At 39.0% G+C, this 13,067-nt stretch overlaps 1 protein-coding gene across 1 annotated transcript in view; it reads right to left on the bottom strand.

The window, feature by feature from the left end:
• Window positions 1-283: 283 nt before the first annotated feature.
• Window positions 284-13,067, bottom strand: part of LOC135713013 (neuronal acetylcholine receptor subunit alpha-7-like) — a 382,027-nt gene continuing 369,243 nt past the window's right edge. Inside the window, exon 14 of the mRNA XM_065236096.1 lies at window positions 284-1,674. Coding sequence (XP_065092168.1) covers window positions 1,522-1,674 — 153 coding nt within the window. The 3' untranslated portion in view covers window positions 284-1,521. The remainder of the gene's footprint in view (window positions 1,675-13,067) is intronic.

Genomic DNA, 13,067 nt, shown 5'->3' on the forward strand with positions numbered 1-13,067 from the left:
CGGGCACAATTGCGACATCTGCTGCTCAATGGTCAGCACAAAAAAGAGTTTATCGTATTTGCTAATTTGTATATGTCTAAGTGTGGTTACTTACCCGTCCATTCAGAATAAATCATGATGTAAATTTCTCATACAACTGAGTAGAAGTGATTCTCTCCCTCTCTGAGTTACTCTCATTGATCGAGTATATGTCCCTAGAACTATGGACGAGTTACCAATCTTTTTAATAAGTTGTCTTGTATTGAGTGAGAGAGAAGTATTAGTAGTTTCCATTTAATTCCTCATCCTTGACAGATACGCGTATTTCGTCTACAATGTACAGACTGTTTCTGTGTCTTGTACTAATACTTGAAGTTGTCTTGGCATAAATTCTAATACAGCCCACTGATTTTCAATCAGTCACAACTGTCAGGGTATTTCAAGAGGAAATTTTTGTAATTCTTGGGAATATTCTCAGATTTTTTAGAGTACTCCTGTTCATCCTGGATTGCTCTCATAATTCCATTAAAACAATGTAAAGAACATCAGATCAGAGTTGTTGTTGTGTTGTTCTTCAAAGTAACTGCTCCCGAAATTTCTGGTGCAACACATCCAACAAGATAATCCATGAAACAAATTGTGACCATTCTAATTCTCGGTGACACGTTTTTGGAATAGACATCTGAGTTAATTAAAATTTTCAGAATTTTGTTTAGTTATTTGAACCTTGTGAAACAATTTTCACTTATCAACCCTCAAATAATCCAAGACATCCAACGCAAACTGCAATCCGCATCCAGCTGCATCCTCTGACGTCTCCGATGGTTCGTTTCCTGTGTCTCTGTTAGTACAGAGTTGGGCTGCATACTGCTTGCGTCTTATTGCTTTTGACGATCCTGACTCTAGACTGCTAGCAAAATTTCTACGTCCCGAAAAAAATATATAACCGCCCCAAACAAACTCGACGATTTTCCGTTTGCGCTTAAATTAATACTCACTAGCGATGGGAACTTATCAGCAGCTATATTGGTTTTTCGCGATTTTTTAAACTCCATAAACGAAAGAATGATCTGAAGTGTATTCTGATTTTCTAACTCCCTATGGATGGGAGATTTTCGGTGGAAATGACTCGATCGAATAAATGGAATGCTAGACGCAATAATTGTCAAAAAACTTTGCCTTTTCCTTGTTTCGTTTTTTTTTTTACTTTCGGTTGTTGTGCTTGTTTGTTTTGTTTTACCGATTTTCTTCACTTTTCTAGCGTTTTTTTTCTTATTTTTTTATTTTTTTTCTGTATTTTCGTTCTAACGCAGCACCATTTCGCTGTTCCGCTTTTGTTTGCTTCAATGTTTCCTTAATAATCTTTCCTCCATTTTTTTTTGCGTTTCCTCCAATTTTCTCTGATTACACACTACCCCTTTTGTTTTGCTTAATGTTGTTCACTTGTTGGTTTGAAATTTATTTAAAAAGTCTCGACAATAATTTAATGAATAACAAATTGATTTTATGATAAAACCAATAACAATAACCTTTTCCATGTGGCTACGAAACGATGATGTGTGGTGCCGAAAATAGAACAGCTACGGTTGCCACTATTGTGAAAAATGTGAAAATTATAAGGCACAATCTATCAACTACCATTGCTGCGAATTTCCATTCCTTGGCGACGTCGCTGTCCTCGTCCTCTTTTCGTATCTAAAAATAGAGAATAGAGTGGATGAGAACTACCGGAATAGGTGCAATCGGAAATAGAATTAGTTCAAGTTTGTCGGCTGGCAATGCAAACTTGAGTCACAACTCGAAAACAGCGCCAACACCGCCGGTTCAGAACAAAACCTATTGTTCTGCCTTCTTTGCTCGTAGGCTTGCCGAAGACGACGACGACGATGGTGACGAGGTAAGGCGCAGGAGACTTTGAAGAATGGGTTCTGAAAACAGAGAAGACCGTTTGTTGGAGTGCAGAAGAGGCACAGCCCACGATGGAAAATGACAGGTGGGCAGGAACTCACAGTCTCCCAGTGTTGGTGAGTTCTTTGCCGTTAATGTTCACGAAAAGTTCACTATTTTGCTATACAGAAATTCAAAACAAAAATTTTATCTGCGGATTTGAACAGTTTTTGACCTGTTTCATACTACCGGAAGGTGTATGCTGGTCACAAATGCCGTGCCAAACTGATTTCCTACTCAATTAATCAATCTTTGATGTGAAATTCGCCAATAAACACGAGGCGCATTTCGTATAGCAAACATGCCATAACAAAATGGGCATGGTTCATTTAAGTAAACAAACTAACACTTCTTCCGACTGTTACACCTATGTATTAGCCGTCTCGGGCACAGCCATACTCAATTTAATTGCCCACGGGTAGTACACGTGTAATTGTGCACAGGAGGAGGCAGTTATTCTATGATGTCGTGTGATGTGTGTATGTTCAAGTTATGAAAGCAAATCAGAGGACTTAAATCGTTCGATACTGGGAGCTAGGATAGGGTAGGTGTATCATTTATGGCTATAGAGTAGTTCCAGCCAAATAACAAAAACTATTTTTTGACACGATCTTCTCCTATTTGCATTAAGCTTTGCATATTTGATTGTTACTTTTTGTACTTAATTTCAGCCATTTTAATTTTAGGTATTAACGGACAACTTGTCTACTTGGGCTTTGAAGCTGGGTATCGAATTCTCTCAGGAGAAAACTGAGTTGGTTGTTTTTTCTAGGAAGCACCATCCTGCACAGTTACAGCTTCAGCTAATGGGTAAAACAATCACTCAAAGTATTTTTTTTTAGTATTTAGGTGTTCGATTCCAAATGCACATGGGGAAAACATATTGCGTATCTGAAACAAAAATGCCAGCAAAGAATTAATTTTCTTCGTACAATTACTGGAACTTGGTGGGGAGCACACCCGGAAGATCTGATCAGGTTTTATCGAACAACCATCTTGTCGGTCCTAGAGTACGGTAGCTTCTGTTTTCAATCCGCGGCAAAAACACACATCCTGAAGCTACAACGGGTTCAATACCGTTGCCTCCGAATCGCGCTTGGCTGTATGCACTCGACACATACGATGAGCCTCGAAGTACTCGCGGGTGTTCTCCCACTGACAGATCGTTTCGCGGAACTGTCCTTCCGGTTTCTTATCCGTTGTGAAGTAATGAACCCATTGGTAATAGAAAATTTTGAGAAGCTGCTCGACAGAAATCCTCAAACAAGATTCATGAGTTTGTACTATGAGTACATGACGCTGGAGGTTGGTCCTTCTTCATTAATCTCCAATCGTGATTGCTTTCAAGCCTTTTATAGTTCCTCTGTAAATTTTGATCTGACCATGATGCAAGAAATCCATGGAATACCAGATCACCATCGGTCGATGGTTGTTCCCTCAATTTTTGCAATCAAGTACCACCATGTAAGTAACGATAAAAGATTTTTCACAGATGGGTCAACCATAAATGCTTCCACTGGATTTGGTGTATTTAATCAATTTCATAGCGCCTCTTATAAACTGCAGAAACCATGCTCAGTATACGTTGCGGAACTCGCAGCTATATTGCCTCACTACCATCTGACCATTATTTTATTTTTACGGATAGTCTTAGCTCATTGGAGGCTATTCGTTCAATGAAGCCGATGAAGCACTCCTCGTATTTCCTGCCTGAAATACGATATAAACTGAGTGCTTTATCTAACTGCTCCTATACTATCACCTTAGCTTGGGTCCCATCTCATTGCTCAATTCCGGGTAATGAGAAAGCGGACTCATTGGCTAAGGTCATGGAAGGCGATATTTTTGAGCGACAAATCGCCTTCAACGAATTTTTCTCCATTGCTCGTCAGCAAGTCCTCATCAGTTGGCAACAAAAATGGAATGATGGTGAATTGGGAAGATGGTTACATTCTATTCTCCCACAGGTGTCGAACAAACCATGGTTCAAAGGGTTGGACATGAGCCGCGACTTTATACGCGTTATATCAAGGCTTATGTCCAATCACTGCTCGTTAGACTCGCATTTCTATCGAATTGGGCTCTCAGGCAGCAATTTATGCGCGTGTGGCAGTGGTTATCACGATATCGACCACGTGCTTTGGTCATGTACCTTACACCGTGTTGACAGATCTGAGTTATCCACATCCCTCAGGGCCCGAGGAAAACAACCCGCGATACCCGTTAGAGATGTCTTGGCGAGCCGAGACCTCGACTATTTGAATTTAATTTATGTGTTTTTAAAACGGATAGATCTGAGGATTTAGTAGTTAGTGTCATCTTGTGTTCTCCCAAGTTGTTAGCTACCCATCGGTGTACCCCCATGTTTGTCTTTTTCATCAGAGTGTCGCCTAGTTCGAGATCAAGAGCACATTGCTCTCCAAACCTTGTGTTCACAATCCCTACCCTGCCATCCATTTGTTACAATTTGTTACCCCTAACCTCGAGATAGCCGCGAGTAATCGGCCTCCGCTTTACTAACGTTAGTTTTAAGTAATTTTGTTATCTAAACAATGAATATCGGCTCCGCAAAGCTACAGCAAATGAGCCTGGAAAAATAAACGAATTATAAAAAAAAAAACATGTCTCAGTTTAATTTTTTAGCTATTTTTTTTTAAAAAGCTCATGAAAAATGCAAACTTTTGATACATTGAAAACCTTGGAAACTTGAAAATTGATAAAAAATCGTGGAGCAACTGCTTTTAGTCACATTTTTAAACATATTGTTAGTACGCTCAGTCGTTCACCAAATGATCAGGTGTGCCTCAGGGCAGTAACTTGGGTCCTCTGTTGTTTACTACATTCATGCTTACATTGAGCATTCATAAGTGCAACATCATATAACACCGCTGAACAGCCTGTTCAACGTGTTCATCAAGTCCGGAATTTGGGCGTTATCCTTGACTCAGCGCTTATTATCTCTACATTCATATTCAAAATAACCGATGAATTCCGTGCCCCACACTGCCTTCGATCGATCCTTGAATCTAATTCTGTAGTTTGGTGCCCGTAGCAGTCAACGTGGATTGTTAGGATCGAAGCAATGCAAAGAAGGTTCGTGATATATGCCCTTCGTAGCCTTCGGTGGCGAGATCCCCTTCAGCTACCACATTACGAAGGCTGTTGTATACTGATAAATATAAAACCCTGGAGAAAAGAAAAAGTAGAAGGGTCTGTGCCTTGGGGCACGTACGGAAGCTTGACGTAGGACTGCTAGTGGACGGAACAAATGTGAACATTAAGTTCTTTTAATTGATCAAGCATCAATTATCTTAACTCTTTCCGTTTTTTATTTGTAAGCGTATCAAATTTGTACTATTTATTTCGAAGAGAAAGTTGATGAAGAGAATCCAAGGGACTGTCAACTTGAGTATTTTCGATTCATCTACCCGACTTTAAAAGGAGTATTTTAGATTTTTTGTTATTTATGAATTTTTAAGTTTTGTGCATTTTGGTATTAAAGAGTATTCAATTAACCCCTCACATGATTTCCTTCCGAATTAAATGAATGGGGTGGGGCGGAAAGTATCGTTTGTGCAGAATATGTAAAAAAGGAAGGACTTCGAGAGATTGAACTCGTCAGAGCTAATTTTCTCACAAATTTGATTTTATTGGCTTTCTGGGGACTGAATATACACCCAAAGCGAATTATTCCCACTTCTCTCAAATTCTATATGGATTTTTAACACTTCCTACCAGCGTGTTCTGGAAAATGGTCGGACGATGATTAATCTCACCAATGCATTCGGGCACAATTCCACACCTTATATATAGACCAGGTTGAGCCTTGATAGCTAGCTGCTTGCGGGAACTGATGACCTTGACAAATGTCCAAATAATACTCTTAACAAATTTATGGTGTTCCTTAAAGGGACCGTTTTGTAGTGATGGTTGAGTAATGCTGAGCTGAGCACGACGAGCTACTGATTCCGATCCTAGCCTAGCGGTAGGACTTCTTCCTCCTTCTCTATGGTTGCTCATATGAGCTCTGCTGCCTGCTGCTTGCAGGCAGCCTTTCGTTGTTGTTGTTGTTGAAAGCACTCCTGCTGCTGCTGCTCGACTGGACACTACCACTTACGGTGATTGAATGAGCACCGTTCAGTGGGACCGCATCGAATTCGATTTTTAAGTCTGTGTTAGGGAATGCGCTGTTTTCAGACATTCGGTGATAATTTTGATCAACCATTGCAACAGTTGGACATTTGGTATTTTTCAATAGTGACCTATTGAAAATTAACTAAGTGTTCATTTTAGCAGATCGGTAGATAAATTTCCAATCGTTTGGCTTGTTTAGAATCTATCTGCTATTGGTCGAAACCTAACCTCTTTTCGTAATGCTGTGCATTTTGGTTTTTTGAAATTGCGTGGATTCTATAGATCCTGTGGAGATCTATTTAGCCCTGATGTATGTGTTGGTAGAGGAAAACACGTTAACTTTGTGGGAGACGATGTCTTAACACTCGAAAGCAATTTTGTGAAATATGAAGTAAAACAAATCCTAGCTAGTACTGCCTGATGATTTTGTTTGATCTTATTTATTTGTAAAGTCGCCGGGAAATACCCGCTGGCGATTTGTTTTTTATGATAACTCCTTACTTGAAAACAGGCGAAAACTCACAAGCAGGCTGCTTTTTCATGGTATACAGTGTGATAGTTCAATAATCAATAAATTATCTCAACATTTAGTGGCAAACCATTCATAAATTTTGGTAACATACAAAAAATTCTATAATCCACATTAAATTTCATATGTAAGCGCCGATTGAAACAATCTTTTCGACGTCACTACAAGGGTGATTGATTAAACGAAAGAAACGAATCGTGCGGAATGAAAACCGAGGATAAACTAATTGCACCAATATATTCAGGCCTACAATTCCACACCTTCTATACTACCCATAATCGCATATCAGTCCCATCTTTGCTTGATTTTCTATCCATATGGAACTGATATGCGATTATGGGCAGTATAGACAGGTTGAGCCTTGATAGCTAGCTGCTTGCGGGAACTGATGACCTTGACCAATGTCCAAATAATACTCTTTAACAAATTTTTGGTGGCCCTGAAAAGGACCGTTTTGTAGTGATGGTTGAGTAATTCTGAGCTTGGTGTTCAACACGGATTAGGCTGTCGAGCTGTATGTCGTTAAGAGCGAGGGTGACACGCTTGGCATAGATGACCGACCCGCAGCGACTCACGAAGAGCTACTGATTCCGATCCATAGCATAGTAATGCAGCTTCTTCCTCCTTTGATGGTTGCTTATGTGGGCTCTGCAGCTCGCTGCTTGCAGGCAGCCTTTCGTTGTTACTGGAGAACAATTTTCAACGCCACACGCCGAAGGCACTGCTATTGCTACTACTAATTTCGATGACCGAACACCACCACTGGTGTGGTCGTTGGGAGCGTGTGGTTCTGAGTATGGCGATGAGTGAGCAAAATATGACGCAATTCCATCCTCCCTATTCGCACGCGCCCGAGGATCGGAGGCGAATGCCACTTCGACTTGTTTCGTCTACTTACTACTCTCTGACGGCTGTGCTGGGGAAGCAGCATATGCATGTAAGTAATTGGTGGATTTTCGAGTTAATTCGACGCTTTTGGACAATGCTGGACATTTACCAGTTTTTCAATGGTTTCTTGTTGAAAATCGATGCGTAGCCATATTTCTGATCGATTGGTGATAAAATTATTGAAATTGGACCAGGGGCAGCTGAGTAATTAACGTTCAAATTCTTTCTTAATTTGTTACATGTTCCATTTTCGGTTTTCACAAAGTGTACCCCCATATAGAAATCAAAGACGTAGTCCTACGTCAAAAACACTGCTCAAGCAGTTTTTGTGGTTAAGATCCTGTTGGGAGATACCCCTGCGCTTCGGTCAGAGAGCGTATAGGGCGTCGTTGTGCCAATGTGGTCGTGACACATTTCGAGTATGATAGAGTTATTGCAGTTAGATCAAAAGTGCCTGAGAAAAATTCAAGTACTTTCGCAGATTACCCGAAGTTGCGATAGTGAAGGTATGATCACAGACAAGCAGACATAACACTCTTAAAACGTTAATCAAAACCGTTTTTAACGGTCAATTTAAATGTTTCTTAGTTGGTAGTACTGCCACTTGTGGTGCACATAATCAATTCCCTAGCGTTTGACGTTTACACACTACAATCATCTGTTGAGTGTATTGCCCATCATAGTGTATACGACAGATGGCGGTAGGGTTTACAATGATAAATGTTCAATGTGTTGTGTCTGCTTGTCTGTGAAATAACATTGAGGTAACGTTAGTATAAAATCAAAATATTGAGAAATATTGCGCATCACTTTCAGAAATATTTCATTTCGCAACCAATGAACCATTCTGACGGCCATATGAGTATCCAAGTAGCCATACACGGAGACTACGAAATATCCATCATCTTAGGTATAAGTTTGATAATTTATTCCCTCCTCCTCGTATGTACTAGCGAAGCTTTTACCCTCATTTATGTATTTACCTGAATAAACGTAACCCTAGCAGCACACTTGTCGCAAACGGCAACTCCTATGTGATTTATTCCGGTTACAATCAAGTTGCCTCAACCTTTAGAGACGGAAGTGTATTGCTTGGGAAATTATGCTTAGTGGGACTAATACACATTACAACCTGATTGTAAAACTCAATTTTGTGACTTGTTTTGGACACGGTATCTCTGTTCGAAACATAATTAACAGTCAGAGTACTAAGGATGCAAAGCGCGTGACGATGCTGTGAACAAGCATGGTTCTCAATAACGGGACAGTCATGCAGTGTTGCAGCATCGTCATGCATTTTGCTCCCTTGGTCTTCTGACTGATTAAATAAATAGTACCGTAAGACGGGGTGACATTGAAACTAGGAAGTCACATTGGGCCAAAATTTAAAAATGTTTATTGATGCAAATATCTTCAATGTCTAGTACACTCAGGTCTTTTTTTTACACGGGGATACGTACCGTGTAAAAAAAACGTTTAAAAAAAAACCTACAAGATTTTGATTTTTCGCATGCTTAAATGTTTTAAAAAAATCGGATTTTGATGCCATTTGTAATTAAAGCATGATATGGTCCATATTTGTATTTACACCGATTTTTTTTTTTTAGGTATGCCATTCGATTACCTATAGCTTGAAACGGATAATGTGATTGGAATCAAGTCGATAGGTTGAATCGTTGTCGAGAAATCGTTAAAAACGTACCGTGTAAATCGTGGAAAACCGTGTAAAAAAAAACCGTGTAAAAAAAGACTTCAGTGTATATGTTTCTTGAGCTTCTGAGAAAAAGTGTAGATAACATTTACTAGTTGTTTTATTTAATTTGTGCAGTAAAGTAAAATGTCATAAATAGTAGTAGATTTTTTTTAAATGTTTGCACACTCTTTCATGAAAATAGACGAAGGCTACAAACGATCTTTAACCATACATACGAAGTACGTTGTGATCATTACAAGTGTACTCCTAATAGCTACGGTAAATTTATATATTTTAAGATATGTTAAGCTATTTTAATTAAATTCATGTGTTGGCCCAATGTCAGCCGCCATAAGGTTTTACATTGGTCCATTTTTTAATTAATTTTAGTAAAATGAGCTTTCAATTTCAATCAACCATTTCCATGACAGTCGTAAATATATCATTGATTATGATTCACATGCTTAACATTGTTTTCCTTGCTAAAATGTGAACGTTGTTAGGTAGGGAACGATTTTTTTTTTTGATTTTTTGGCCCAATGTCACCTCCACTTACGGTATCACTGAAACACTAACCAAACAAAATCTTAGATTATCCCATTTAGTTTAAGGGTAGTGTCAAAATGTTCCCCCGAAATAACATTTGAACACTACCCTGAAATGAAAGGGGATAACTTAAGGCTTCGTTGGATGTGTGGCTCAGAGATACTGATTTTATTATCCTGAAATATTTTATTTGATGATGAAAATGTGTGTCAACCTGTTTGCCAATCGATTTAAATACATACGATGTTTGTGTGACTTACACACCTACACACTTGCTAACGACTACGCCGGAGCTGTCCTCGTACGAAGCAATTAATTTTACTGATGTTACAATGAACAGCTAATATATAAAAAATCACCATTTTACCACATTCCATATAGTTGCAGAGAAAAATCAAGGCCTACTTCGTTCAAATTTACACAGAAATCAATTTTACGAATGTTCCAGATCTTATGACGGACCATCTGGTGACTACTCAGAGCCATTGAACAGCTAGTGTATCTATAATTATCATTTTACTTCATTTCACATAGTTGCAGAACAAAATCAAGGCCTGCTTTGATCAAATTTACGCAGCAATAAATTTTACGGCTTTTCCGTATTTTCTGGACCACCTGGTGATAACTCGAAGCCAATGACCAGCAAATATATAAAATATCACTATTTTACTACATTCCATTTAGTTGCAGGGAACAAGCAAGGCCTGCTTTGATAAAATTTACACATATATCAATTTTACGGATGTTCCGGATCTTCTCACGGACCATCTGGTGACTACTCAGAGCCATTGAACAGCTAATGTATCTAAAATCACCATTTAACTACACTCCAGATAGTTGCAGAGTAAAATCAAGGCTTACTTTGATCAAATTTACACAGCAATAAATTTATCAGATTTTCCGGATCTTCCAGCGGGTTATGTCGTGACCACTCGGAACAATTGAACCGCTAATATAACAAAAATCACCATTTTACTACATTTCACGTAGTTGTAGAGCAAAATCAAGGCCTACTTTAATCAAATTTACGCAGCAATACATTTTACGGATGTTCCGGATCTTTCGGCGAGCCACTTGGAGCCAGTGAACAGCTAATATATAAAAAATCATAATTTTACTACATTATATACAGTTGCAATGAAAAATCAAGGCATACTTTGATGAAATTTACTTAGCAACCAATTTTACGGATGTTCCAGATCTTTCGGTGGGTCATCTGGTGACCATTTGGAGCCAATGACCAGCTAATATTTCAGAAATCACCATTTTACTGTATTCCAAATAATTGCGGAGGAAAATCAAGGCCTACTTTGATCAAATTTACACAGCAATCAATTTTACGGATGTTCCGTATCTACCAGCGGACCATCTGGTGATAACTCGGAGCCATTGAACAGCTAACATAAGAAAAATCACCATTTTACAACATTTCTCATTGTTGCAGAGAAAAATCAAGGCCTACTTTGATCGAATTTATGTAGCACTAAATTTTACGGATGTTTCGGATCTTCCGGCGGATCATCTGGTGACCACTTGGAGCCATTGAAACGCTTATATATCTAAAATCATTAATTTACTACATTTCATATAGTTGCAGAGAATAATCAAGGCCTACTTTGATCAAAAATACATAATAATCCAGATTAAGGTTGATCCAGGTCATCGGAAGGCCTTCCGGTGGACGCTCAGTATTTAGAACCAGGTTATGGGTTGATTTTGTTAAAATATTAATCAGCACTACCCATAGATGCCTGTTGCTGTGGATTTTCAGCACCACCTTGTTGTAGACGACTGGTACCTTTTCTCCCCCCGATGGCCTCTCGGAAACCCGGAATAAAACCGGAACCACTTGGCCAATCTGTTCCAATTTTTAGTAGACCAAAATTTCGAACATTTTTCTACTCACTGTGAAAATTTCAACCAATTTCATGGTTAAACAAAAAAGTTATACCAATGCAAACATTGCTATTCGTATACCTGTTCGTAAAAATAAAAACTGCACAAGCGCGTTGGGCCCTCCCCAGAAGTGAAGCAGGTGGTGTTCGTTTGAAACGCTAATAACTTTTCGGAGGTAACTCGGATTTACATCCGGTCTTGAGCCAAGATGTTCCCAATACTTCAAAAGTGCTACATTTTGTACACGAAGAAAATCGACCCACTACAGCGCCACCTTGAGCCGTGAATGTGAAAGTGCCTCGCTCCCCATACATTTTGTCGATTTTCCCCATACAAACTTCAAGCCGTTTGAGCGAGGGGTTCCCGTGAACCAAATGACTTCAAATTTTGGCAGGGTGTTTCTGACCCCCAAAACTACCATTCCAGAGGGTAGCGTTTGAAATCCCAGATTTGACCTATTTTGAAACAGTCTAACCCCTGTAGATTCAAGAAATGTTCCCATTCATTTCCAAGAATCATCTTTGCGGCAAATACAACGCAGTAGGCCTGGCCGTATTGATGTTTATATCATATCGCAGATATGCTGTAAACATCAATTAGACAAGAAAAATGATTAGACCTCATCTAACCTAATCATTTTGCAGGATGCTTCCTCGTACTGGCTGCGGTTTGTATTAGATTAGATTAGATTAGATTAAATTAAGATCCTGTTGGGAGATACGGATTTATCGGAGATCCTCACGCAGCTGAATGTTTACGCATCGGAACTTATCCTTCGCCACCGGGATTTTTTGATGTTCTTGAATACAGCAACAATTGAAAGTTTGCTCTACCTTCCTCCTGTGCGCATTGTTTCTTGCCGTCAGATTTCGTGCACACGGAGAAACAGAATGATACATCAATGAGTCAAGTTGAATTATTTTCAAGAAAAACGGAATAACTCAAAATGAAGAATTTATTTTAACCATTTTTGTGTAGTTTTGAATCATTAATGATTAACCAGTTTCGAGTTTTGGCAAGTACCAGTTGTTGATTGATCTTTTGATTATGCAATTTCGTTCGATTCCATACATTTTCAATATTTCGTACTACATACATTTCATTTCGATTAGTCCAGTACTCTTTGCAATAATAAAGATGTTTTTCTTAATGTTTTAATGTTTTTTGATACCCCACCTACAGTATTTCTCAAATACTTCTTTTGATATACAATCAGTGCTGTGGTTGTGGGTAGTCGCAGGTAGTCGACGGCTATTTTGCTCCATGCCGAAAAAAGTGCCCAAAATAGGTCAAATACAGCAATCCACCAATCTGGGAAAAAAAATTACCAAATTCTCACCGGAAATGTTAAATATTAAAAATACACAGCCGCATCCGCGGTAGCCCAGAAAGATTTCCTGTCTGGTGCTGACAATGTTGAATCCAAGAACCAAGAAATGTCCACCTTGCTTTCAG

The sequence above is a fragment of the Ochlerotatus camptorhynchus genome, unplaced genomic scaffold (genome assembly GCF_037179485.1).
Source record: "Ochlerotatus camptorhynchus isolate MF236.1 unplaced genomic scaffold, CSIRO-AGI_Acam_v1.1 ptg000040l, whole genome shotgun sequence".
NCBI classification, from domain to species: Eukaryota; Metazoa; Arthropoda; class Insecta; order Diptera; family Culicidae; genus Ochlerotatus; species Ochlerotatus camptorhynchus.